At 45.8% G+C, this 26,485-nt stretch overlaps 2 protein-coding genes across 2 annotated transcripts in view; one reads left to right on the forward strand and one right to left on the reverse strand.

Annotated features, from left to right (window-relative positions):
• Window positions 1-1,138: 1,138 nt before the first annotated feature.
• Window positions 1,139-26,485, reverse strand: part of enpp6 (ectonucleotide pyrophosphatase/phosphodiesterase 6) — a gene marked incomplete at its 5' end in the record, with an annotated part of 35,326 nt that continues 9,979 nt past the window's right edge. The window contains 7 exons of the mRNA XM_080746490.1: window positions 1,139-1,551; window positions 3,113-3,236; window positions 4,151-4,288; window positions 4,879-5,058; window positions 8,054-8,195; window positions 9,474-9,585; window positions 10,507-10,686. Of these exons, the coding sequence (XP_080602616.1) occupies window positions 1,346-1,551; window positions 3,113-3,236; window positions 4,151-4,288; window positions 4,879-5,058; window positions 8,054-8,195; window positions 9,474-9,585; window positions 10,507-10,686 (1,082 nt within the window). The 3' untranslated portion in view covers window positions 1,139-1,345. The remainder of the gene's footprint in view (window positions 1,552-3,112; window positions 3,237-4,150; window positions 4,289-4,878; window positions 5,059-8,053; window positions 8,196-9,473; window positions 9,586-10,506; window positions 10,687-26,485) is intronic.
• On the forward strand, window positions 12,017-13,762 carry LOC308301883 (conserved oligomeric Golgi complex subunit 2-like; the record flags this gene model as incomplete). Its single annotated transcript, XM_080746033.1, has 1 exon — window positions 12,017-13,762. The coding sequence occupies one exon, from the start codon at window positions 12,017-12,019 to the stop codon at window positions 13,760-13,762; it is 1,746 nt and encodes a 581-aa protein (XP_080602159.1).

The following is a 26,485-nucleotide window of genomic DNA, read 5'->3' on the forward strand; positions in this document are numbered from 1 at the left end:
TTTGCATTGGTATTGTTGCGAGGAGTTGCGACTAGTTGCATTGGTGTGGTCTGGACATGTTCACCAATGCAACTCCTTGTAAGTGTACCATTTCAGTGTGGACTGACCAGCCGCAGAGATGCAGGTTTGGGGATGATGGTTGCAAGTAGTTGCAAGGGGAACGATCGTTGGGGGGCCCACAGTAAATCCATGTCCCCAGGATTTGGTGACTACACCCCTGTTGCAAGTAGTTGCAAGGTTTTGCATTGGTATGGACTGTAATACAGTATAATACTTCCACCATGGACAGCTACAGATAGAAATGAGCTTAAACTATTCACTGACATTAAATCAACAAAAGTCATACTATTTCTACTTGTAAGACGCCTCAGGACAACAAACGACTAGCCTGGCGGAGCCCGACGTCGTCTGCGTTCACTCACTCATTCCTTCCACAGTATAACGTCTGGCCTTCGGCCTATTGGCAGCTTGAAAAGTGGGCGGGAGTACTTGCCTTGACAGACAGACTCCTCTAACCAATCAGCGTAGCAAAACATCTCTCAGCCAGTCGGAAGAACGGCAAAGAAACACGTCTTTTCGGCCGATGAACTCCGCTAGCGCATCCCCCGTGTTCCTTTTTAATTGTTGTAATTGATTCCAACTCTGAAATAACTGCACTTATTGCTTGTTTTATCGTTAGAGCGTTAACTGTTACACTTGTTGCATCGCGAGGGCAGCCATTGTTGTTTTGAAAATGCTGCAGCATGCATACGTCACCGTCTACACATGGACCAACCAGGGAAAGCTTTTCACTTGTTGTCAGGAAAGACTACGTTTGTTGTGCGGAAGCAGTCACTGATTGGCCCCGATCAGAGAATAATCAGTATACTCGATGCCAATCCCCGGAAGTCCAGACGTTATACTGTGGAAGGAATGAGTGAGTGAACGCAGTATGACGTCGGGCTCCGCCAGGCTAACAAACGACAGCCACAGTGATGTGGACATCAGGGATCTCCATATATGGGCATAAAAGGTAATTGTTCCCCTGGCATCACAGGGATTTCCTTATCTCCATATATGGGCATAAAAGGGATTTGTTCCCCCTGGCATCACAGGGATGTCTCTAACAGGGCATCATTAATATGGATGACATCAGGGAACTCCATGTGGGCATAAAAGGGATTCTGTTAGTGTGACATCACAGTGAAGCCAGAGCGCGATGTCAGAGCGGCAAACGCCGCACACACATGCATGTGTGCGTGCATGCACTTGTGCATTTTGTGCGTGCGTGAGCGCGCGAGTGTGTGTGTGTGTGTGTGTGTGTGTGTGTGCGTGTGTGCGTGTTGGGGGGGCGGGGCTGTCTGTCCTAAGGCCACAGTGTCAGCAGGGTGGCCATCAGGCCTGCGGTACACAGACTCCACCAGCAGGTGGTGCTGGTGGCGCCACTCAGCAGGTACTCCACGCGGGACCAGGAGCCGTTGTTGGGTAGCGGCTCCACGGCCAGCGTCCTGCACATCACGTTGTAAACGTCCACCGACCGGATGGGAGCCGCCCGCACGTTACGCTTGAAGTCTGGAATGGACAAAGAGTTTCTGTTCTCATGTTTGTGTTACTTGTGAGGAAAAAATATATTCTAAAACGGCTAGTTCCATTCCTTGATTCTGATTGGCTGGCTTCCCTTTAATTGCTGTGGTATATGAGACTATAATCCACACCTTGAATCAGTTTATATCGAACCCACGTGCGTTATTTCTTTCCACAGTGTTCCACAGTGCACCAATTATCTGCACCTGTCAGCCGTTATAAAATACCAGGTAACCACATGCCTCTTGTGGCTTTTTGCTTCAAGTTAGCTCATTGATAACCCATGGTATCCTACAGTTTGACAGTATATTGTTTAGAGTAGACTGATGCTAGGTTTGGTTTACCTATAGTTTACTGAGACACACTACACTGTCTCTCTGCATTCTACGATCCTATAGTTTACTGAGACGCTACGCTGTCTCTCTGCATTCTACGATCCTATAGTTTACTGAGACGCTACGCTGTCTCTGTGCATTCTACGATCCTATAGTTTACTGAGACGCTACGCTGTCTCTCTGCATTCTACGATCCTATAGTTTACTGAGACGCTACGCTGTCTCTGTGCATTCTACGATCCTATAGTTTACTGAGACGCTACGCTGTCTCTCTGCATTCTACGATCCTATAGTTTACTGAGACGCTACGCTGTCTCTCTGCATTCTACGATCCTATAGTTTACTGAGACGCTACGCTGTCTCTCTGCATTCTACTATCCTATAGTTTACTGAGACGCTACGCTGTCTCTCTGCATTCTACGATCCTATAGTTTACTGAGACGCTACGCTGTCTCTCTGCATTCTACGATCCTATAGTTTACTGAGACGCTACGCTGTCTCTCTGCATTCTACGATCCTATAGTTTACTGAGACGCTACGCTGTCTCTCTGCATTCTATGTTATTCTCTTATAAGTTGTAAATTGTTATCATCTGATAGCGTACTATTACTTGGTCCCCAGCCATTTATTAATTCATTGTTGACATATTGTTATCTTATAACACTGAATGGCTTTGTTGGCTTGTATTCCATCAATGTGAAATGGTGACAAAGTCCTTCACAAGTGATATGATCATACCATAAAAGCAAGTACTCTGGCACTTTCTGCTGTGGTGGAAAAAGTACTTAAATTTTTTTACGTAAGTAATACTGCAATATAGAAATACTCTGTTACAATATAATTACCAGTAAGACTCCCTAATCGGGAGATAAGCGACCGTCAGGTCGCATGTATGCACAAATTGGCCTTAGCAACCTCATGGTTGCGCTAGAAGGCATATGAGAAATCAGAGGTTGTGGTTTGCCAGCCAAGGAGTGTGTGTGCAAAGTTTGGCATGGATAGGGGCAACGGTGGCAGAGATAAGAGTAGGGCCAAAAGTGTGATGTGACGTGACGGACAGACGGAGGGACTGACTGACGGTTTTCATAGTAACTATCTGCAAAGAAACTGGTAGTGGGGCTCTACTGCTATGCGGGCGTGGTCTAGTGCTGTGTGGGCGGGGTCTACTGCTATCTGGGCGGAGTCTAGTGCTATGTGGGCGGGGCTCTACTCACCAGGTCCGCTCGCCAGGAAGAAGCCTCTCATGTCGATGTACTCGTTGTCGTAACCATGCCAACCATTCTGCCATCCCGCCGCCTCGCCACTCCCGTTCTTCCAGTACGGAAGTTTACTCTTATTCTGGAACACACACACACACACACACACACACACACACACACACACACACACACACACACACACACACACACACACACACACATACAGTAGTAGTTTATTATTTAAAGGAGTAGTTCGCCCCAAAATGCCTTTTTTTTCAACGATTCCTCACCCCATGGGGACTTGAGTTCAATAATATCTTTCAGTTTTTGTTTTTGTTCCTAAGTCAATAATTTGATTATAATACATTTGCTCCCATTAATTCCGGATGGAGACAGACATGCATTTGTGCTCTCCATGGAGTGAGTAATCGATAGAAAAAATATATATATATTTGGGAGTGAACTACTCCTTTAAGTGGTTAATATGTTTTCTGCAAAGTAACTTCTAAACAAAGCTGTAGTGGAATAAAAATGCGGACTGTCTTTGAGATGGGAGTAAAAGTACCCTCAGATGTGTTTTTATGCATTTATCTTGCTGTTTGCTGAGATCTAAAATACTTTTAAACTTGGGTGCTTGAAAGCGCTTTTAGACGAGCGCCTTGGCGTTTTCAGTCGAGACCAACTAAAACCAGCAGTGACTCACAACAGTGGGTGGGTAGACTGGGTTTTTTCTTTTTCTGCCTTTGTATTTGATCTTATGCTTTTGAAACTGATATTATCCTAGATAAAGTACTATGTTCTATCCGTCTGTCTTTCAATGTTATATGAGATACTTAAAGTGTGGTTCCTATGGAAATAAGCCTCGGCTTTCTAGGATCTCCTTTTAGTTGACCTTGTACCAGTGATTTGTACTGTCATGAAACTGTACTTTTTTCTATTGCAAACTTCTAGTAAATTCTTCAATCAATCAATCAAACAGAGCAAATGGAATATATGCAATTATGCCTACAGTACAATCAAACGATATTTGACAGTCCAACAGTTCTATGTCACCTCAGTAATGAACCACCCAGGTTCGGCCACCAGGGTCAGGGCGGAGACAAACTTCCCTCCTCTGTAGTGGAAGCGCTGTGGGATGTCCTGCACCCTGTACACCTTCATGTTAGCAACCTGAGACAAGGCAGCGTACATCTGCAACACACACACACACACACACACACACACACACACACACACACACACACACACACACACACACACACACACACACACACACACACACACACACACACACACACCATATATTAGGACCCTAGGACTTTTTTTCTACCCCCATCTTTCATATCGCGTCATATGAGAACAGTGTTCCAAACATCAACAAATGATCTAAGCGGTTTGACTCATATGGATGTGAAGAATCAACTGATGGTGAGAAAACACTAATATTACTGTCGACGAATTAGTAAAATTTTCACCAGAAACAGACTGTATCAAATATGAGTGACTGACTATCATAAACCATACAGAGCCTCCTCCCCGACAATATCAATATCGCGGAGTTTGTTTATCTTTGGACCACAATGCTTTTATGAGACGATTTTAAGATGACTCAATGTCAACGTCATGACTCTATTTTAAGAATGCCATTTTATTTTATTTTTTTATTTTTTTTAAATAAAACTTTAAAACCCTAACCCTAAAAACCGAAAACAGCAGATAGAAGCCCGCAACGTGTTGCGCTGTGACACGCCGTAGATCAAGCTATTGGACAAAGCTCTGACCTGTTCCAGTGTGTTGTGTCTGGGCCAGAGGCTGACCACAGGTCCTCTGTCCATCATCTTGACCACGTCAGACATGTTGATGTACCTCTCCAGCTCGATCACCTTGTCCATCCAGCGGATGGGCGTCATGCCGTGGTCCGAGAACAGCACCACGTTGACCCGCCCCCACAGGTCCTTCTCCTGAAGACACAGAGGAAACATCAACACCAGGGTTGGGAGAACTGGTTTACATACAGTAAGTAGAATCATCAATACTGCAATGTAGAAATACTCTGTTACAAGTAAATGTCCGGAATTCAAAATGTACTTGCACCAGTCTGGGTTCTCCAACATCACTTCTGAAGCCCGTATCATAGTCGGGTCCGCGGTGGAAGGCTTTACACCGCGGTGTAGTCTTTTCGAGTCTTTTTGAGTCATGAAACTACAACGTTACATCATTCCTCACGGTGGAGAGCTTTCCACCGTGAGTCCCAACACATCTCTCTGTTTTTACTATCAGACAGACAGGCTCTACACCCCGTTCACTGATTGGTCGACCTGAACCGGTCTAGACGGGGTAAAGGACTTCACCGTGGGCCGTGACTATGATGGCCTGCACTTATTTTCTGACTTGAGGTGGAAAGCCTGCCACCTCAAATTTGCGGTGGATAGGTCTCCACCGTAGACTCTGATACGGGCTTGAGACTCCCACATTCAATCCGTCATATACTGTGCACACCCCCAGGCACAGGACTAGTATACAAAACGCCTAGTTCCTTTCCTTGATTCTGATTGGCTGGTTTAGTAAGGGAAAGTTAGCCGAATGTTAAACCAATCTGGGAACTAAATCTAAATCAATATCTTTCTTCACAAATGTGTTCATAAAGGTGTCTACTATCACCTCTGAACTTTCTCAATCACAACTCCTTTGGGGAACTTTGTGGGAGCCAATCAAAGTTGGGGGTATCCCGAGGGCCTGGATTAAAAATAAAAAATGGCCAATATGAGCATATGAGTTGTGTAATTAGGGTATTTTGGGGCTGCTGAATCCATTCCAACCATTAGTTTTCAGTAAAAATGACTCCTTGGCCATAAAATAGGCCACACCTACCTGTGTGTGACCACGAGACATATAATATTGTCAATAAAAAAAATGGTTGGAGTAGGGTTTGAATTCATGAAAACTATTGAAGATCAGGCGGGTAAGCACACATCATGACACACAGGATAACATGATACAATCTGACAAGGAACACTCAAAAGGGTTTAAAACATAGGGACTAGAAGAAAGAAGAAGAATTTACCTACATCCTCCCACAAGGGAAATTCAGTTTTCAGCTTAACCCAGTTGACCCCCAGTGCTTCGCACAAGGCGCGCGGGGAGGGGAGCAGTGATAGCTGGAGCAGGGAATTGTACCTGCGACCTCTGGGACCTCTGGAGTCCTAGGTGTGGACACTAACCACTCAGCTATCACTGCTGACCAACAGGACACAGGTGAACTTGAATGACATGATTGGCTAAGCCTTAGACAATTAGGCCTATGTTATGGCCAAGAAGTCATTTAAACTGAAAAATAATGGTTGGAATGTATTCAGCAGCCCAAAAATACCCTAATTACACATATGTTCATATTGGCCATTTTTTTATTTTATTCCCTTTAATCCCAGACCCAGGTATCCCGATACCCCCAACTTTGATTGGCTCCCACAAAGTTCCCCAAGGGAGTTGTAATTGAGAAAGTTCAGATGTGATAGTATACACCTTTATGAACACATTTGTGAAGAAAGATATTGATTTAGATTTAGTTCCCAGATTGATCTTTCCACAGTGTTCCACAGTGCACCAATTATCTGCACCTGTGTTGTTTCTGCAGCCTGGCCGGGAACTACTTTCTTGTAGCTGGGGACTAGAGGTCTGCGCGGGACTGATTTTTTGATCCCGCTCCCGCCCGCTCCCGCATCATTTCTGACCACTCCCGCCCGCCGCCGCAATGATTTTATTTTTGACCGCCCGCAGACAATTCCTCTCCGCCGCTCCCGCCCGCGACAAACAAATGATGTGAATTTTGACCCGCGGACTCCCGCGGCGCACATTACCGCAAAACGTCCAACAGCCTCCCTCCCAAGAAGGCACATTGAAATGAGATCCAAAACCATTACCAAACAAAAAAGCGTGCCGTGTGCGCCATGCGAGGAGCATATTTGTGACGGACTGACAGTTGGTGAGAACAAGAAAGAGAGAGAGAGAGGGAGAGGGCGAGCGAGGGAGCCACGGCACGGAGTGAGAGAGCAAGAGGCGAGAGAGAGAGAGAGAACTTGGCGGAGAGAACGAGAGACGCAGTCCACGTACTGTATCAATGTGGGTGCGTTGTCCTCACTCAGCAGGGAGAATTGCGTTCTCAATTCACATCTTGACTTGCTAAAGAAGGCACATTGACGTTTGTATAATCCATTGAGATCCAAAACCAACAGGACTAGTGAAGGCTACGTGCGCGAGAGAGGAGCATTTGTGAGGTTGTTAACAGAGGTAAAGTGTTTATATTGCGATTGGACATAGGCGATGGGACTATATTATAAAAAATAGTTGTTATTTAGGCTAAATAGTGAGCGACAATGCCGCCGCAAATATCTGCACACCGTTAGCCGTTAACAGACGAGAGAGGGAGGGAGGGAGGGGGGGTTAGAGCGAGAGAAAGAGAAATTCCACGTGCTGTAGGTCCATGCGTTCTCCTCAGGCGCTCAGCAGGGGAAGTTACATTGATTCTCTACATATTCACATCTTGCTAAAAGTATAGATAAAAGCTTATTGCGGGAGAGTGCGGGATTTTGCGGCGCCGCCGAGTTTATTTTGACCGCCCGTCCCCTCCCGCAGGGATTAAACTACCGCCCGCGCCGCAATACATGGTGACGGGTCCTGCAGGTCCCGCGGGAGTGCGCTCCCGCTGCAGGGCTCTACTGGGGACTACTTTCTATGGAAATGAATCAATGAAGCAATAAGCCACAAGAGGCGAGTGGTTACCTGGTATTTTACACCTGCTTATTGCTTCATTGATTCATTGGTTCAGGGCAGGCTACATCGCAACTCAAAGGCTGATGCTCGATATGAGGACAGTTTTTTGCGCAACAGCGTGGTCAGAGCGCTCCCTCGCTGGCCGTTGTGGGTGAACTGTAAGAGTGTGATCTTCATCCCACAGACCTTCATCTTGGTGTTGAGGGTCTGCATGGCGCCGTCCAGCTGTCTGACCGCCACTCTGACCTGGGAGGAGTCTGGCCCGAAGTGGTGACCCTCCACATCCACCTTCTCATAGTAGACCGCTGCCATGTCCGCTTCCCCTGACCTGCACACACACACACACACACACACACACACACACACACACACACACACACACACACACACACTCGTGAACTTGTAGATTGTCTATTTTTGGTGAATGTGTAAGTGTGTCTTTGCACATCCACTTAATTCAGGTGTGTTGGACAGTGAACTGAAACAATCATGAAAAAACTATTTCAAGAACAAACAATCCCACACACTGCTCTTGCTCAGCAGCCCGTTTTTCTTTAATTTAAAGTTATACTATGTAACTTTTTTTATAAAACATATCTTAAAATTGTCCTAACTATTAAATCGCTAAAGTTTTAGAACCCCCACTCTGTAAATTTCAGCTCCCAAAGCCTTTTCTTTATATGTGTTCTACTGAGCCCTGGTGGCCGTGACCGGGGCTGTTTTTCCCGACAAAATTACGTCATATGCATCATTCTGTACACGTGTCTCCCTACCGGCCAATCAAAGCCCAGAGCTAACCCTGCTGAGCTCTTCAGGAAGTACACTGCAGTGTTTACACCGGGCTAGGAGTCTAGCATGTAACTCCCCAACCGAGGCTCGTAGAGGGACACGAAAGACCTCTATGGATAGGTCTCGGCGATGGTCTGAATGCCCGGTCCGCGGCGAAAAACGGCAGAAAAAAGCAGACGCGACTGCGGTTTGCTCTACTGCTACTGACCACTAGTTGAGCAACTTACACAGTATAGCTTTAAGATGACAGATGTCAAGATTGTCTTACCTAAGTATGTTAAGTATAAAAGTTATTTTTTCGATCTGTCCTATAATGGAAACAGAATGTTCTCTCAAGTATTCCTCGTGACATAATGTACTGGATCTAGCGTCATGTGACATAAGGTTTTAAAAAACAAACAATGTAATTTAGGAGAGCCGTGGATGATAAAGTTATTTCCAGGGGTGATCTGGGTTAACCCTGCAAGACCCGAATTCATTTCTACTTTCTACTAGTTGTGTGAATCTTAGCCACTGTGGGGGGTATTTATATGAAAATATCCTGGCCAATGGCATTGTAATCCAATGGTGATATTTAGGTGAAAAAACTAAAAGAACAGGGAAACAAATTATTTACAAATTATTTAAACTCTTATTTATTACGTACTTCCTTTTTTAAATAAAATATAAATGTAGCCAAAAAGCTACGGTGGGTCTTGCAGCGTAGGTAAGGGTCATTCTCCAGGAACAATGAATACCCTCACCAACTTTCACGTCAATCTACACCCAATAGACTTTTACATGATCTGACATAAACGTTGAGAAGGTGAGGTCTCACCGCAGCACGTTCAGAGCCTTCTCCATGGAGTCGGTGAGGTTCTTCTCTGACGGGTTGTAAACGTACTCCTCACAGAACGATGGACGCACCCCCAGAATCTCTACCTCGCAGCCTGGCACGCACGCACACACACACACGCACGCACACACACACATACAGAAGACGGTTTTAATATCAGAACATAACACTGTAACCAAATATAATGTTCCCCACAGAATATGGATGCTGATGCTCGCGTTCAAGTGGCATAATCTACAAAAACATACATGCAGTGAGATTCTATCTTTTTCTGGGCGTCCCTTATTTTTCTTTGAAATAAGGGACGCCCGGACGGGTTAGCAGCCCTAGTGCCAGGCTAGCCCTATCCTCACCAGGCCAGTAGTACATGAACACCTTCCTCTAGCAGCCCTCTAGATCAGTGGTTCTCAACGTGTGGTCCCCAAATTATTTTGGGGGGTCCCCAGATGATGAATTAATATGCAACATTGTTTTCTCACTCAACAGTAAACAAACCAACATAAAGTTTAAGTGTATAGAGCGTATATGCACATTTCTAAAGTGACAATCATGACTGGAAAAATTATCAAATATTAGAGGCAGAAATTGTAAAAATAGCAGATCTGGCGTTGTGAGCATGTAGATGCTATTTTCACAATAAAACCGTGTTATACAAAATGTATAATGCCTCAAATCTTAGTGCTCGTCAGGGTGGGGGGTCCCCAGTTAAAATATGATTATTTTGGGGGTCATGGCCAGAAAAGGTTGAGTACCACTGCTCTAGACACTCCTTCCTCTAGATACCCACCAGGCCAGTAGTACATGAAGACCTTCATAGACACTCACCAGGCCAGTAGTACATGAAGACCTTCATAGACACTCACCAGGCCAGTAGTACATGAAGACCTTCATAAACACTCACCAGGCCAGTAGTACATGAAGACCTTCATAGACACTCACCAGGCCAGTAGTACATGAAGACCTTCATAGATACTCACCAGGCCAGTAGTACATGAAGACCTTCATAGACACTCACCAGGCCAGTAGTACATAAAGACCTTGCGTCCCAGCTTCTGCAGGGTGACCCAAAGCGGCTCAGAGCCGTCCCACCACAGAGGCAGCCTGCTGTCTGCGTTGGTGCCGATCAGGAACTCCTTGTGACTGGCCTCATCCCACATGTAGTTCCCTGTCATGTGATGGGCCTCGCAGTACCGGCCTGAGAACACGAACACACACACACACACACACACACACACACACACACACACACACACACACACACACACACACACACACACACACACACACACACACACACATGAACAGAAGCACAAGGGTTACCAGTAAGACTCCCTAATCGGGAGATAAGCGACTGTTGGTCGCTTATCTCCACAAATATCACAACCTCCACCTCTCACGTCATACGGGCAGCCATAGTTACACCTGGAATGTTGAATCTCCATATATGGAGATAACCTAAGTCGTATGGGCCAAGTATGGGCTGGTGAGGTCAGACTTTGTGTGATGCGTAGGTTATCTCCATATATGGAGATTCAACATTCCAGGTGTAACTATGGCTGCCCGTATGACGTGAGAGGTGGAGGTTGTGGATTGGCAGGCAAGGAGTGTGTGTGCAAAGTTTGGCATGTCTTGGGGCAACGGTGGCGGAGATATGAGTTGGGGAAAAGTGTGACATGACGGACAGACTGACTGACTGACAGACAGCCGGTGGAGGTTTTGGTAGTAAATGCGACCTGACGGTCGCAATAAACACTGCCAGTGCAGTCAGACAACATGAAAGAACAGCCAGTTACGAAGAGCCTAAACGGCAGAGCATTGTTACATAAAATATAGTTAACATATACTTGTCAAACACAGCTGACATAAATCATGGGTAAAGGAAATCTCCAAATTGAGCGGCTTCCTATATTGGCAGACACTGCAGGCAATACCTTGCTAACTGTTTGGTCCTCCTTTTGGAGGGGCCGGCCATTTGAAGGCCCCTCACAACCAACTTGCTGCCAAAGATAAAAACTAAAAGTTAACGTGTAGCCTAACTGTGAGATGGTCTGTGAGACACACATCCGGGTCAAAATATCACATTGCGGTCACCCCTTGGCAAATCGCTGTGTGTCTGCATACAAATGGAACAACATGGACCAGGGCCCATAAAATTAAAAATGTTTTGAGAAACACTGTAATAAAGAGTAGCTTTCTGCACTGCAGATATGCCCAAATATGGAGATACCTGAATTCAGAGTCGTGACATCACATTTGACCATGACATCATAGAGTACTGATATGCGGTGACCTCCGCTTTCTCACCTCTGTGCCCATTCATCTCCATTGTTTAAGCTGCTACAATCGTTCTTGGTCTGTTATCTTTGTAAATGTTTTATGCTTGTAAATGTTGTATGCTGTGAAACTATACTTTCCTGCCTGATATAGTTTGTATTTTGTTTTGCATGCTGTGAAGCATTCTGGTCAACCTTAGGTAGTTTGATATTTAAAAAAATGCTCTATGAATGGAATAAATAGAATGAAACATGGATCTGTCAAAGGGCTCAGATTCGTTGTGCTTCGACAAAGATGAGTTTATGAAGGACGACTTTGACATCGACCGGTTTGTGTCAGAGTGCCGGAGGCGAGTCCCGCTGGAGCAGATGAGAGAGGACTTGGAGCTCTACTGTAAGCTCCTGAAGACGGCCCTGGCGGAGCTCATCGACCGGGACTACGGCCGCTTCGTCAGCTTCTCCACCGGCCTGGCAGGGATGGACCTGGCCCTGGAGCGGCTGTCCGCGCCCCTCCGACAGCTGCGAGAAGAAGTGCTAAGCCTGCGCTCTTCTGTGAGCCACTCGATCGGGGCCATAGATGGTCAGCTATCCAAACGAGAAGACCTGCGAAGGAAGAAGGCGCGCGTGCTCGGGCGGATCCGGGTGGTGCGCTCAATGGAGAAGATTGAGAAGATTCTGCATTCGCAGGACTCCAAGGAGTCCAACTCTCCGGGGATCGGCAGTCCTCTGTCGACAGGTCAGGTCTTGGAGAGAGCAGCCGCGGAGATGAATAGGCTTCAGTTCCACGCTGAGCAGAGCGAAGACGCAGCTTCGCCCCTTCTGGACAGAGTGGCAGGCATGGCCTCCACACTGCAACGCTCCCTGGAGGACCTGCTGGTCCGGGGGCTGCAGACCTCCGACGTGGACGCGGTGCGTCGCTGCCTGAGGGCGTACGCCGCCGCGGGAAAGACTCAGGACGCAGAGGCCTTGGTGGGACGGGTGCTGGTCAAGCCTTACGTGGACCAGGTGAAGTCCAGCCCTGAAGGTCTCCAGGTGATGTTCTCCAGACTGCTGCAGTTCCTTCCTGACCGATGTCGAGTGCTCGCCGAGGCGACCGGAGGGGGAGGGGCCGCGCCCGGTGACAAAGCAGGAGATGTCGTGCCCGGCTACGACTTCGCGGTCAACTCGGCGTGGCCGGAGATGATCCGAGGGATAGAGGAGAGGATGGGTGACCTCTTCCACCCGGGGGGAGACCCCGATGCCTTCCACCAGCGCTACAGCGCCAGCATGGGGTTTGTGCAGAGCTACGAGCGCCAGTGCGGCTCCCAGGCCAGCGTAAGGAGGCTGAGGGCTCGGCCCTCCTACAGACGCTTCCACGAGTGGTGGAAGCTGTCCGTCTACTTTCAGTTGCGGCGCGACCAGATCGCAGGGAGTCTGGAGGAGGCTGTGAGCGACAGAGCGGAGGCGGCAGCGCCGGCGGGCAGCGCGTACCGCCTGCGGGCGTCCCAGGTGCTGTGGTCGTGTCTGGAGAGGTGTTGGTCAGACGACGTCTACCTCGCACAGCTGTCTCACCGCTTCTGGGAGCTCACCCTGAAGCTCTACTCACGATACGCCAGCTTCATCGAAGCGGTGCTGGCTCAGGCTACGCCCCCCGATGAGAATGTAAGCTCCGCCGCTGCCCGAACCCCCGAGGGTTGTTTATCGGCCTCGCTCTCCAGCGAACAGCTGGTCCACATGGCAGCTGACATCCAGAGGCTGCTGGAGCAGACGCCAGCGCTGTCTTGGACGATCAGACAGAGGCTGGAGGACATCGGCTTTACCAACTTTGCGATGGTGGAAGCCGCTCTGTCGGACTGTACAGCACGTCTGTCGGACGGGATGCACACTCTGAACGCCAGGATGACCCGGCAACTAGTCGACTATAGTGGCCAGACTGTCGACTCCCACCATCTGCAAACGCTCCCGTCATACAGTCTGGGAGACGGAGGTTGTGATCATGAAACTATAAAGCGGAGGTGAAGCCTCCTCCTCCCCACTTCTGTTTCGTTTTTACAGTCGCACACATTTATCCTAACAAATCTAAATCATCTAAGCATATACAGTATATACAGTATTGCTACTTATGTATGTATGAATGAATATATGTTCCACACATGGCTCATTGGCCAAGCTTCGTGGCATGCTTAATGAAACTAGAAATACGTGTGGGCTCGCATGTAACACCATGTATGGGCATAAAGATCTACCCTTTGGTTGCACCTCATCTTTTATACTGTCTTTTTTACTGTACTGCCTTTGTACTGTCGAGGAGAATAGGTTATGTCATTTTTTAGGAGAACTTGACTGATAAATTATGTCATTTTTGAGGAGAACTTATAATATAATATATATATATAAATAATGAAGAATAACATAGCGTTCTCGCTTTCAGCAAGCCCACAATTAACTAATAAAAGGCACGCTCACTTCACACTTGGTGTGATTTTTCTGCATAGTGCAGTATAGTGGTTGTATAGGTCTAAGTGTACACTATTGTGTACAGTTTGTTTCTGTAATGAGTCTAATGACAGTGTTTCTTATAGTTTTTCCTGCCTTGTGTTGCTGTATATGACAGTACTTTACCTTAATTTGTTCCTCTAACTCTGTAACTCTTATATGCTTTGCTGTCTCTCTGCGATCTACAAGCACACAACGCCTCTCACCACGAGGTGTTGTGTGCTTGTAGATCAGCTAACTTCACTATAGTCTTGTGAGACAGTCTTGTATGATGAAGCAGGGCTTTACTTTATGAAAAAAAAAAAAAAAACAGAAATGTGAAACTTGGAGATACAAGGTTTTGCCCGAAAAGCTAACACTGATGTCCAATGTAGGCATGATCTTGTTCTGTTTTTAACATGCAGGCTTTGAGACGAGAGAATGAAGTCCACAAAAGCTGTTCAGGCTATAAATGAGGCCCATATGAAACCACAGTCACGTTCACATCAGGTCATCCATCTGCAAATGGAGCATCTCTCACCTGACGGACATTCATTTTATTTGATTAAAGAGGTCATGACCTCAAATGACCCTACTGGCTGTTGCATGTGGCTGTCACTGAGCATTTGGTACGTTCTTTATCTCTGGGACCCCAAGCTACACTGTGAAATGATTTCACTCTGAGAGTGTACAAACTTGTAAGGGTCCTGAAAGGGTCCATTTGAAACCCCTGGAGGTCCTCGGAACCCATGTTGAGAAACACTGAAGTGGGGACTGATGAAAATAGAAGAGAGGCCACAGCAGACTTTTTAGAAATTTTTTGAGCGGCACATGTACATGCATGGTGCAAGTCATGGTGAGATATGGATGTTCTATAGGGCTGGGCGATATTAAGAAAACCTTCGATATTCGATAAAGTTGTTGAATACCTCGATATCAATATTACTCACGATATTAGTCAAATCAATTGCATTATATCGTTTTTAATGTTTTTGAGCGGTGGTAAACCGCTCCATAGAGTGGCTGTGCGTGCGTGTGTGACTCAAATCCTAGTCTGAAGACGTTATGCAAGCACAACCACCGCTCACTTCACATTGGGTGTGATTTTTCTGCTTTAGGTCCACTGCCTGCCTAACCCAGATAATGAATAGCATATCCATGCATGCACACTGTACAGTACACATAGAATAAAGACATAAAATGCCTTATTTCCATTTTCCAACAATGGTTTTATTGAAATAACCACACCTGGTTACAGACTGTGTGTCTATATTAATTAATTTGACACATACACCAATACCTCATTTCAAGCCGACTTTGTCGATATGTATACCTTGCATGTTGATACCTCGATATCAATATAATTTCCATATATTACCCAGCCTTAGTTCAAAGTCAAACTTATGGAAAAACCCAGAATTCTCAGTACAGCTCAAACGAACACAAGTTGAGGCTCCAAATTAACCCGGACCAAAAGGTCACATTCAGGCCCTCAGTGTAATGGTTAACACTCTGGTTTAAAACACATCCCAGCAGTCATACAGGATACTTCAATGATAACTAGAATAACACTAACAGGGTTTGTAAAAGATTCATGAATATAGCCTACATAAATGTATAACCTCTCTGTCAGAGGGGCAGAGAGGGTGACATATAAGCCAGGGCCACGAGAGGAAAGGGTGATGTTATAATATCGAAAAAAAATCGGTCAGCGGGAAGAGAAAGAAAAGCTCCAGAGATGTTCCAAGAAACAACATCAACAGCGACAGATGTCCCAGAAAGCGCGGTGCGCCAGCCCAGCGCTGATCAAGAAATCCTGAGAAAGCTATATACGCTTAGCAAAGGAAAACGCCCGTCAGCAGTCCCAGCCTGTAGCCAATCACGGAAGACGATCAGAGAGGGGTAAAGGATGACGTCAAAATATCAAGACATATATTTTTATAAGGGCTACGAGAGAGGCCGTCTATGCACATAGCCAATCAGATGGGCATAAACGGGCATACCGGTATGTCTGATTTAGCTTGAGGATTGGTGGATTGGTGAGCTTCACATGACGTTTCAGCCAACCAGACAGCCAATCTCCATGATTGGTCAAGTTTCACGTGACATCATAATATCTTACTATAAAACAGGGGATGCGGGCATAAATCTCTAGTAAAACTAGAAATACTGTTCCTACGAAACAGTGTGGGCCCGCTCACCCTTTGGCTCGTTGGCACCTCAATTGCAAGTGTGGTTGCCAACGTGACTATATTCTGCAGCGTGCTAACTGTCACGTGAAGCTCAACCTATACTCCAGCTAACACCACATCCCAGATGTTTTTCCGCCAATTTCCAATAGCACCTCATTGGCTTCATTATAGGTAAACAGTGCTCTTATTTTACATTGCACAGACCAGAAGACAGAGCGTTCAGGTGTTTAGGCAAATATCTGGTGTTGTGTTTATAGACGGTTGCGTCCCATCTCAAATGAGCACTTGCCCTTTCGGGCAACCTGAAAGCAAACTTCACCTGCCCGAAAGTTTTATTTACCTGCCGAGGGCAGGTGGGCAAGCCTTAGTGTCAATGCTTGACATAAAATGGTAATGGAACTACAATGCAGACAAGCAGGTGCAAACTTGCACCTCACAATCACGCAGGCCACACATTGCCTGCTTGTGCGCAAGCAGAACACGCCACAAGGTGTTCCCTGGCGGCCTTATTAGCTGTTAATTAAGACATTACCAAGAACGCTCTTATATACCAAATGCTGCTGACATCACCAGTGTCATCACCTGGAATGCTGGTCCCTCATTGGCTGTAGGGGGGGGGGGGACACTTACATACATACACACATACATTCCCAGCCATTCCAGGGCTACGTGCCAATGTTTTGAGGAGAATAAACGCACTCTGATAGATAAAGATTTGGAAGAACATACGTGTGCCCGCTTTCAGCAAGCCCACAATTAAAAAAAAAAAGACATCACACTCAGTATGAATGCTCCAGTCCACCGCTCACAGAGCAAACTTACATAGCATGAACAATAATAATAATTACCTATATTATCCCACAGGGGAAATTCAGTTTTAACTTAACCCAACTGAGTGCTGCCCACAAGTGGTAGGGGGAGGGGAGCAGTTAGGTGTCTTGCTCATGGACACTTTGACACTGGAGCTGGAATCGTACCTGGGACCTCTGGAACCTCCGGAGTCCTAGGTATGGACACTAACCATTCAGCTATGGCTGCCCAGCAGATCATCCAGAGATTCTCTCTCTTTCCCCACCTACGTTGACCGGTATGGTTGGCAGTCATGCCTACCAGTTCCCATCTGATGTTGTGTGGGAGTCCAGACTGCTCCAGACCGTACTGAATAACTGACAGCTTGCATAACGTCTTCAGGCTAGGACTTAGATCTAGGATGTGCAGTTCATTGAATGAACTTAGACAATGTGTAATTCAACTTTTTGTATTTTTATTTTTACTATAGCCCCATATCATTCTGCCTGAAGACAAAACGTGATTAATCATATTTTTCCATCATATTTCTTCATCATATTTATTTTAGATGTTTACCTCATAACATCTTAATTGTCTTTATATTTCGCCACACCCTCTGCACCAAATGTCTTAAGTGGACAATCTACAAGCTCACCCAGGGAAGGGGTGGCAGGGGCCAGCCTCTAACGGGACTTCCAGGGTACGAGTGTAAAATCTTCAAAGTGTGTACTGCAGAAATGGCCCCGTTTTGCTCACCACTTGGGGGAGCCGGGGGTGCGTGACCAGAACCCAACTAAACCCAATACCCAGCTCTCCATCCGAACCCAGGCAGTTTAAATGCTCCAGTCCACCGCTCATGGAGAAAACTTACATAGCATGAACTGCAGATCATCCAGAGATTCTCTTTCTCTTTCCCCACCTACGTTGACCGGTACGGTTGGCAGTCATGCCTACCAGTTCCCACCTGATGTTGTGTGGGAGTCCAGACTGCTCCAGACCGTACTGAATAACTGACAGCTTGCATACCGTCTTCAGGCTAGGACTTAGATCTAGGATGTGCAGTTCATTGGGTGGGTCGAAAGATCCAAAGTGGATGCGATCTCCCACCATGCAAGAACACCTACAAGAGATCCTTGAACCCGGGTATTTCCCCTTAGATTCCACCTTTTTCCAGGTGAAGGTATCTGGATTGAATTTCCACAAATCATTGAAGTGCTGGAGGTCATCACCGCCGTATATGTACAGCTCTCCATTGTAGGCAAAGGCTGAATGATGTGAGCGTCCTTCAGGAAGAAGCTGTGCAGAAGGCGTGTCCAGCCAGCAGTTGGTCTCTGTGTCAAACACTCTGATGGTGTTGATTTGGTGACGCCTCCAACCCCACCAGCCCCCAAATACAAACATCTTTGTCCCGATGATGGTGGCGGAGTGGCATGATGTAGTAGGTGGTTTAGTGCCTCTGGTGTTAATTACAGACCAGATCATTGTTGTGGTGTCCAACTTGTACATGTCATCCTGCAGGGTGAATCCTCCATGTATATACATGACCTTCTCCAGGATGCAGGCTGAGTGGTATTTCCTCCCCCCTGGAATGGTCCCAGAAACCCAGGGCTTGAACCATCTGTGGGTGTTGACATCAAATGCATACAGCTCGTTGCAGTAAGGATAAGGAAACCCTCCCCAGATGTAGATCAAATCCTCTATCAGCACAGCTGAGTAGCCATAGCAAAAGGAGGAAACCTCAAGGTGACGTTCCTCTCCTCCAGTTGTCACTGGTTGCAACTTCTTCGAGCATAAGGAAGACGTGCACATCAATTTGACCCCCTCCAAAGGAGTACAGCATGTGCTTCACTGCAACAAAGGCATGGTTCTTTGTCTCTGGTCCTCCATTCAGATGCACCGTCCAGCGCAGCATCTCTCACACCGTAGGGTGTATGTGCCAGGTACACTGCAATTATTGGTTCAGCACAAAGTTTGACAAATCCACAAACTGATGAATTGCTGTAGTTGGGTTAGCTAATGGCCTGAAGCTGAGGCCTGTTCATGCAAACGACAGCTCGCTCAGCTTCTGGAAATCTCTCGTGCTCCACAGAAGTGTGTGGGTTCAGTAGGGTCTCCGGGAGCCGCTACACACAAACTGAATGACATTCAGTTTGAATTTGATAATTAATTTAATAGGACTGTGATGACGACATTATGATGTGGTGTGATGGCAACACATTAGTCCATCCTTTGTATTAGATTAAATATGAATATCATTAATAATGTATACCGTATATTAGATTAAATATGAATATCATTAACAATGTATGTATTAGATTAAATATGAATATCATTAACACATCTGTTGCCATGGCTTATTTCTGTCTGTACTGTGCTCTTGCCATGTTTTTGACCAACTTCGAAGACAGCCTCCGCATTCAGTTTTATCGTGACAAAATCACACAACACATCGAATGAAAGAGGAGATTCTCTAGTTTCACCCGGTCCAAGAACCATGTTTCTACGATGTTCGCTTCTGTATTTATAGGCCAGACAAAAAAAAAACAGCCAAAAATGACCCCTTTTTAGACCTTGTTTTGAGAAAAACAGCTTTTAGTGAATGATACTGTATCAGGCTGAAAACTCACTTGATCTTTTTAGCTTTGATTTCAATGACTTCAATATTGTATTTACAGTATTTTTCCTTCAAAGAAATACAAAAGAATAAGACAAATAAGTGTTTTTTATTTTGTTTCTTTACCGTTTTCAATCAAGTGTATTCTTGCTAGTTCAGTGTTTCTCTGGCTTGTTCACATTGTTTCTCACATTGTGTGTCTGCGCGCGTGCATGCGTGCGCCTGTACGTGTGCACGTTCACAGTTCAGAGTCTGCATGCATGCTCGTGTGCGTGTGCATGTGCATGTTCACAGTTCAGAGGCTGCGTGCGTGCACGTGTGAGTTGAGATGAGGCCGGTCAGAAACAGCAGGCAGGCCAAGGAAAGTTTTCAGTTCTCCAAAGGGAAGTCAGCAGGCTCCTCTGCACGAACCACTACCTATAAATATAGAAAAATAAAATCCATTTACAATACAATACAATGTGTCTCACACGCACGCACGCACGCACGCACGCACGCACACACACACACACACACACTATTTCTCTCTCCCCTCCCTCTCTCTCACACACACACAACAATAAATACTTTTTCTCTCTCTCTCTTCCTCCTTCCTCTTTCTCTCACACACAATACATTCTCACTCTCTCACTCACTCACACACACACACACACACACACACACACACACACACACACACACACACACACACACACACACACACACACACACACACACACACACACACACACACACAATACATTTCTCTCTAACCCTCTCTCTCACACAATCAATCACACAGTCAATTCAATGGAGCTTTATCCTCCCTCCCTTTCTTTCTTTCTCTCTCTCACTCACACACACACACACACACACACACACACACACACACACACACACACACACACACACACACACACACACACACACACACAATAAACACATTTATCTATCCCTCCAGCCCTCTCTCTCTCTCCCCCTCCCAGATGGGAGGAAAAAAAACACAAATCAATTTACACCTTTAGCCTAAAAGTTTTAGCAGACACATTTATCCTACCCAGAGCGATTTAGATTATAAAAAATAAATTGATTCATCTGACGATTATATAGGCTATATATATATAAAATACAAACTCACTGGAAAGTTGTGGTCTGGGTCTCTGGGAATGGGATGTGTGCCTTCGATCTCGCTGTGGTTTCCACTCTTCACCGAGTCAGTCAGGGGACTACACAACGCCTCCCCATGCGAGGCGTTGTGTGCTTGTAGATCGGCTGGCGTTGTGTGCTTGTAGATCGGCTGTTTTAGACTGCGACTTCTGAGAGCTGAATGGACTCGCGTTAGCGACTGGTTCCGCGCACCACCGCGACCAGCTGCTGTTGTTAGCGCCACCGTCTTTGAAGGAGGTGACATTGTTGTAATGAAATAGAACACGTTTTTTTGTCACAGTGACCCACTAACAGGACATTCACAGCAGCCCGTGATAGACTAGAGTGTGTTGTGATGATGATGATGATGATGATGATGAAGAATATGTTGTTTGTCACCGCGACCGACTAATTCTTGTGGGGGTCCGCTCACTATCCCGACGGGCCGCTGTTCCGGCTAGCGTGGGCAGGTTTTTAGTTACTGAGGTAAGGTTACTGAGGTGATGATGAACCACAATCGTTTGGAGTGGACCAGGAGGAACCAGGACATCACGGCGTGCGGACAATCGGTCCGGCCGACGGCTAAGCAGCGTGAGGACCGGGACATCACGGTGCGTGATCGGGACATCGTGGTACGTTGACCAGGACGACTTGACGGCGACCCGCGAAGGAGCCGTATCACGGCGTTTGGAACCGAACCGGCCCGGCTCCGCGTCACCGTTTGGAAGAGCCTGCCCGCTTGGAGTTGATCGGCGTCTAGAGAACCGAACCGGCCCGGCACAGCGACGCCGCTTGGAGAAGACTGCCCGTTTGGAGTTGATCGGGGACGGGGAGAACCGGCCCGGCGACGCGGCGGCGGCACCGCAGCCAGCACGTTTGAGCCACTTACCCAGCGAACTATCACCGTTTGCCGTTTGGAGCAGTCTGCACCGTTGGAGTTGATTGAGCAGCGCTCAAACGGTGATCATGATGATGATGAGTAAAATGGATAGTCCCGCTGCTGTTGTAGCGCAGCGTCGCCATCTTTGATGGTGAAGTAGAAATTACAGCGACCCACTCGTTTGTTTGATGTGATGATGAAGCTGCAGAATAATGTAACGATAGGCAGGCAGACTAGAGTTGTTGGTGGGTGATGATCACAACACAAGTAGATAGTGTGTCACAAACACACACCCTGGCTGGCTTGCTTCAGTCCATTGGTTTCACTTCAGCAGGGGGTACACTAATCTGACAATGGCGCCATCGTGTGTAATAAAGGTGAAATTGACTAGCCTGGACCTTTTATATATACTCTATGGCCTGGACGCACTGAAAAGCATTTTGTCATAGCGAGTTATTATGAATTTCATATTTGAGCCATTTGAGCCATGGTTTAGCAATATTGTGGTTCATGGGAAGCATTTGTCTTTGTTTTTGGTCACATTACTTGTTGAATATGTGATTTCTGACTTATTTTTTTATCACAGAAGCAACAAACTTTGTCACAAGATGGGTGAGAGTGTAATTAACCTAATTAAGTAATTAAGGCCAAACTCGGGAAACTCGGGGTTGGCACAGCGGTCTATTTGAAAACAAACTCGGGAAACTCGGGGTTGGCACCATATGTGTTAACAATGTATGTATTAGATTAAATATGAATATCATTAACAATGTATATATTAGATTAAAGGTATATTCAGTGATTGTATTTCATTCAAATAAAAATATAATTGGTACATTTTCCATTCATTCTCCTCACTAGAACGTGTGCTGACCATATAAGAACTTCCACCATGGCCTGTGTTGCGAGCATTGCTAGATTCAGTTTTCAGAGGTGGCCAGCCAGTCCTCGACCAATCAGGGTAGAGTATGGCCGTAGTTATGTTATGATGTTTAGTTATGATGGTCAAAATAAAAGTTTTGAGAACCACAGTCGCTCTGAATTAAGAACGTCTGCTAAATGCCTAGATCGTAAACTACTGAACTCATAAAATGCCACAGTCTCGTAGTAAATCATTATCATACATATCCTGAAGCTGGAGACGTAGGCCTACTGATATTCAGTGATTGGGTCTAATGATCAAAACGAGAACATTATAATGGCGTAGAAAATCTATAAAAAAATAAACATTTCCACGCTGTGACAAATGACCCCCGGCCACTTTCATTATCACTGAATACACCTTTAAATATGAATATCATTACTAAGAAAGAGCTGGACCAGAACGCTGCCCACACTGAGTCTATGACAGTTCAACCCAGTGTTCCCACTTTGGATGTTATCAACGTTTTTCAGCCCAGGGACCCCTTAGCTGAGAGAGATGAAGCAGGGACCCGTTAGCTGAGAGAGATGAAGCAGGGACCCCTTAGCTGAGAGAGATGAAGCAGGGACCCCTTAGCTGAGAGAGACATGAAGCAGGGACCCCTTAGCTGAGAGAGATGAAGCAGGGACCCCTTAGCTGAGAGAGATGAAGCAGGGACCCCTTAGCTGAGAGAGATGAAGCAGGGACCCCTTAGCTGAGAGAGAGATGAAGCAGGGACCCCTTAGCTGAGAGAGATATGAAGCAGGGACCCTTACTACATATTGATTAAAATTGAGTTGCAGATTAAACTTTTCCATATGTTAATATGTGTTTTCAGATAGTTCACTTTTTAAACCCTCAAGATTTAGTCAACTTGACCCTTGGCTCTGTACTTGCTCTGCTCCTTTTCTCTCTACATCAACTCTCTGAAAATAATGCTATTTTTATCCATGCCATGCCTTACCTCTTTTTTATTTTTAACTATTTTGAAAAACATTTTTGAATATTTCAAATAGCTGATTAAGCTCACAACATGTCGATGTAGATCGGCTATTTAAAGTATTTTAACTTGGTCTATGCATATCAATAATGCTGCTCAGAGTAGAATTGACAAAATGCCTAAAGAGCAGCACAGGGCTTGTAGATCTGCTATTTTTTAATAGTTAAAGCATAAAATAATGGTTAAAGTGGTTCCAGCTCTAAATGGCTTTAGCGACCCACCCCAACCCCCACCCCCACCCCGGTCTGTCAGAAAACATCACACTCATCCTAAACTCCAGAAAACATCACACTCATCCTAAACTCCAGAAAACATCACACTCATCCTAAACTCCAGAAAACATCACTCTCATCCTAAACTCCAGAAAACATCACTCTCATCCTAAACTCCAGCTGCCAAAGTCACAGTGAAACTTGCCTACTGCAATCAGAGGCTGTTTCACATTAATGAAGTAAAGATCGAGGTAAGTGATTAAAATGCATCTTTGCATCTAGGGCATTCACGAATAGTGATGTTTAGTATTCGAATTGTTCGACCTCAAAGTATTCGAATAGTCGAATATTTGACAGGACTGGCCAAAGTGTCAAATATTAATTAAGCAAGAGGCAAACATTGTGAAAATAGCAGATCTACATGCTCACAACGCCTCGCATGTATCTGCTATTTTCACAATATTTATCTGCGGAACCGAGTCACATTAAATGTAATACATACAATTCCAAGTGCTTGTCAGGGTGGGGGTCCCCAGTTCAAATATGTTTATTTTGGGGGTCACGGCCTAAAAAGGTTTGAGAACCTCTGGTATAGAGCATTAACAAATTCATCCACCAGGGGCATTGACAACTCATTCTTATGACTTCCTATCTAGCCGAGGTTTATAAACTATATGTTTTTTAAAGAAAAAAATAAGTTGGTGAATGCCCTAGTGATTCAACATGTCGTCTGAAATGCAGCTTGGGAACAGGGACGGAAAGTTACTAAGTACTTTTACTCAAGCAAAGAAAATGTAGGTACTTTTTATTTGCGTATACTTCCATTACACACTGCAAACACTGCTATTTTTTACTGGACTACAATTATTTGGCAGCTTTATACTGTAGTTACTTTGCATATTTTGACGAATGTAAACCAAACAAGATACATGATTATTTATTATTCTAGGTTAATATACCCAGCAACACACCGTCATTAGAATCACACCTTTATCAGCTGTGACATCAAAGCAATGAACATTTTATTTTCTACTCAGACTTTTGTGCACAGTTTCTAAGTTGCTTGATTCCGTATTTACTTTAGATATTTGATATTCATTATACAAACTGTAACTGCAAACTCCATTTTAATCATGATAAATTCATGGAAAACACCCGTCCTTGGTTCTGGTGACTCATACTGCCCTCCTAATACATGAGGGGCAGTGTTTTTTGGTTAATTTGCCCCATAAATCCACACATACTGTACACATACACACACATATTCACCCAAGCACACACACGCATGCACCAATGCACAAAGGCATGAATCCACGCATGCACACGCGCATGCACACACATGCACAGACGCAAACAAGCATGCACCCAAAAGTATGTCAAAATTGTACTTCATTACAGTAGCCTACTTGAGTAAATGTACTTAGTTACTTTGCACCAGGTCAGGAGGTCAAGAGCCAGACAATGTCCAGCAGTGTGGAAGCTTGTGGTGCCAACTGGGCACTGAAGGATTGGTGCCAACTGGGCACTGAAGGAATGGTGCCAACTGGGCACTGAAGGAATGATGCCAACTGGGCACTGAAGGAATGATGCCAACTGGGCACTGAAGGAATGGTGCCAACTGGACACTGAAGGAATGGTGCCAACTGGGCACTGAAGGAATGGTGCCAACTGGACACTGAAGGAATGGTGCCAACTGGGCACTGAAGGAATGGTGCCAACTGGACACTGAAGGAATGGTGCCAACTGGGCACTGAAGGAATGGTGCCAACTGGGCACTGAAGGATTGGTGCCAACTGGGCACTGAAGGAATGATGCCAACTGGGCACTGAAGGAATGATGCCAACTGGACACTGAAGGATTGGTGCCAACTGGGCACTGAAGGAATGGTGCCAACTGGGCACTGAAGGAATGGTGCCAACTGGGCACTGAAGGAATGATGCCAACTGGGCACTGAAGGAATGGTGCCAACTGGGCACTGAAGGAATGATGCCAACTGGGCACTGAAGGAATGGTGCCAACTGGACACTGAAGGAATGGTGCCAACTGGGCACTGAAGGAATGGTGCCAACTGGGCACTGAATGAATGCCAGCTATTTTGGGATACTTACTATAGCCTGGCTCCAGCCCCTAGTTGTGCACACTCGCACACAGACACACACATGCCATGTTTGTTGCCATGTTTGCTAATGGCATTGGCTAGTAATGGTGTGCGCTGATCTCTAGGGATTGGTTTAGGTCAGAGTCAAAGTCCCTCCCAATGTAAATGGTTCAGACAGGGCACAATGTCAGACTCTGAAATCAGTCTGAAATCAGGCTACTCAAGTATATTGTTTTGAGTATCTGTACTTTCCTTGAGTATTTGTACTTTGGGATACTTGCCTACAGTACATTTTGAAGCAAATATTGTACTGTTGACTTTAGAATTAACCATGCCCTATTTCACACATGTTCATAGGGTTAAAAGTGGGACCCCCTGGAACGCCCCCAGGTCCCCCTGGGGGTCCCCATACCCCACTTGGAAAACCACTGGGATAGGAGATGTGGGTTCTGCTAT

The sequence above is a fragment of the Nannobrachium achirus genome (assembly GCF_963921795.1).
Source record: "Nannobrachium achirus genome assembly, chromosome: 17".
Taxonomy (NCBI): Eukaryota; Metazoa; Chordata; class Actinopteri; order Myctophiformes; family Myctophidae; genus Nannobrachium; species Nannobrachium achirus.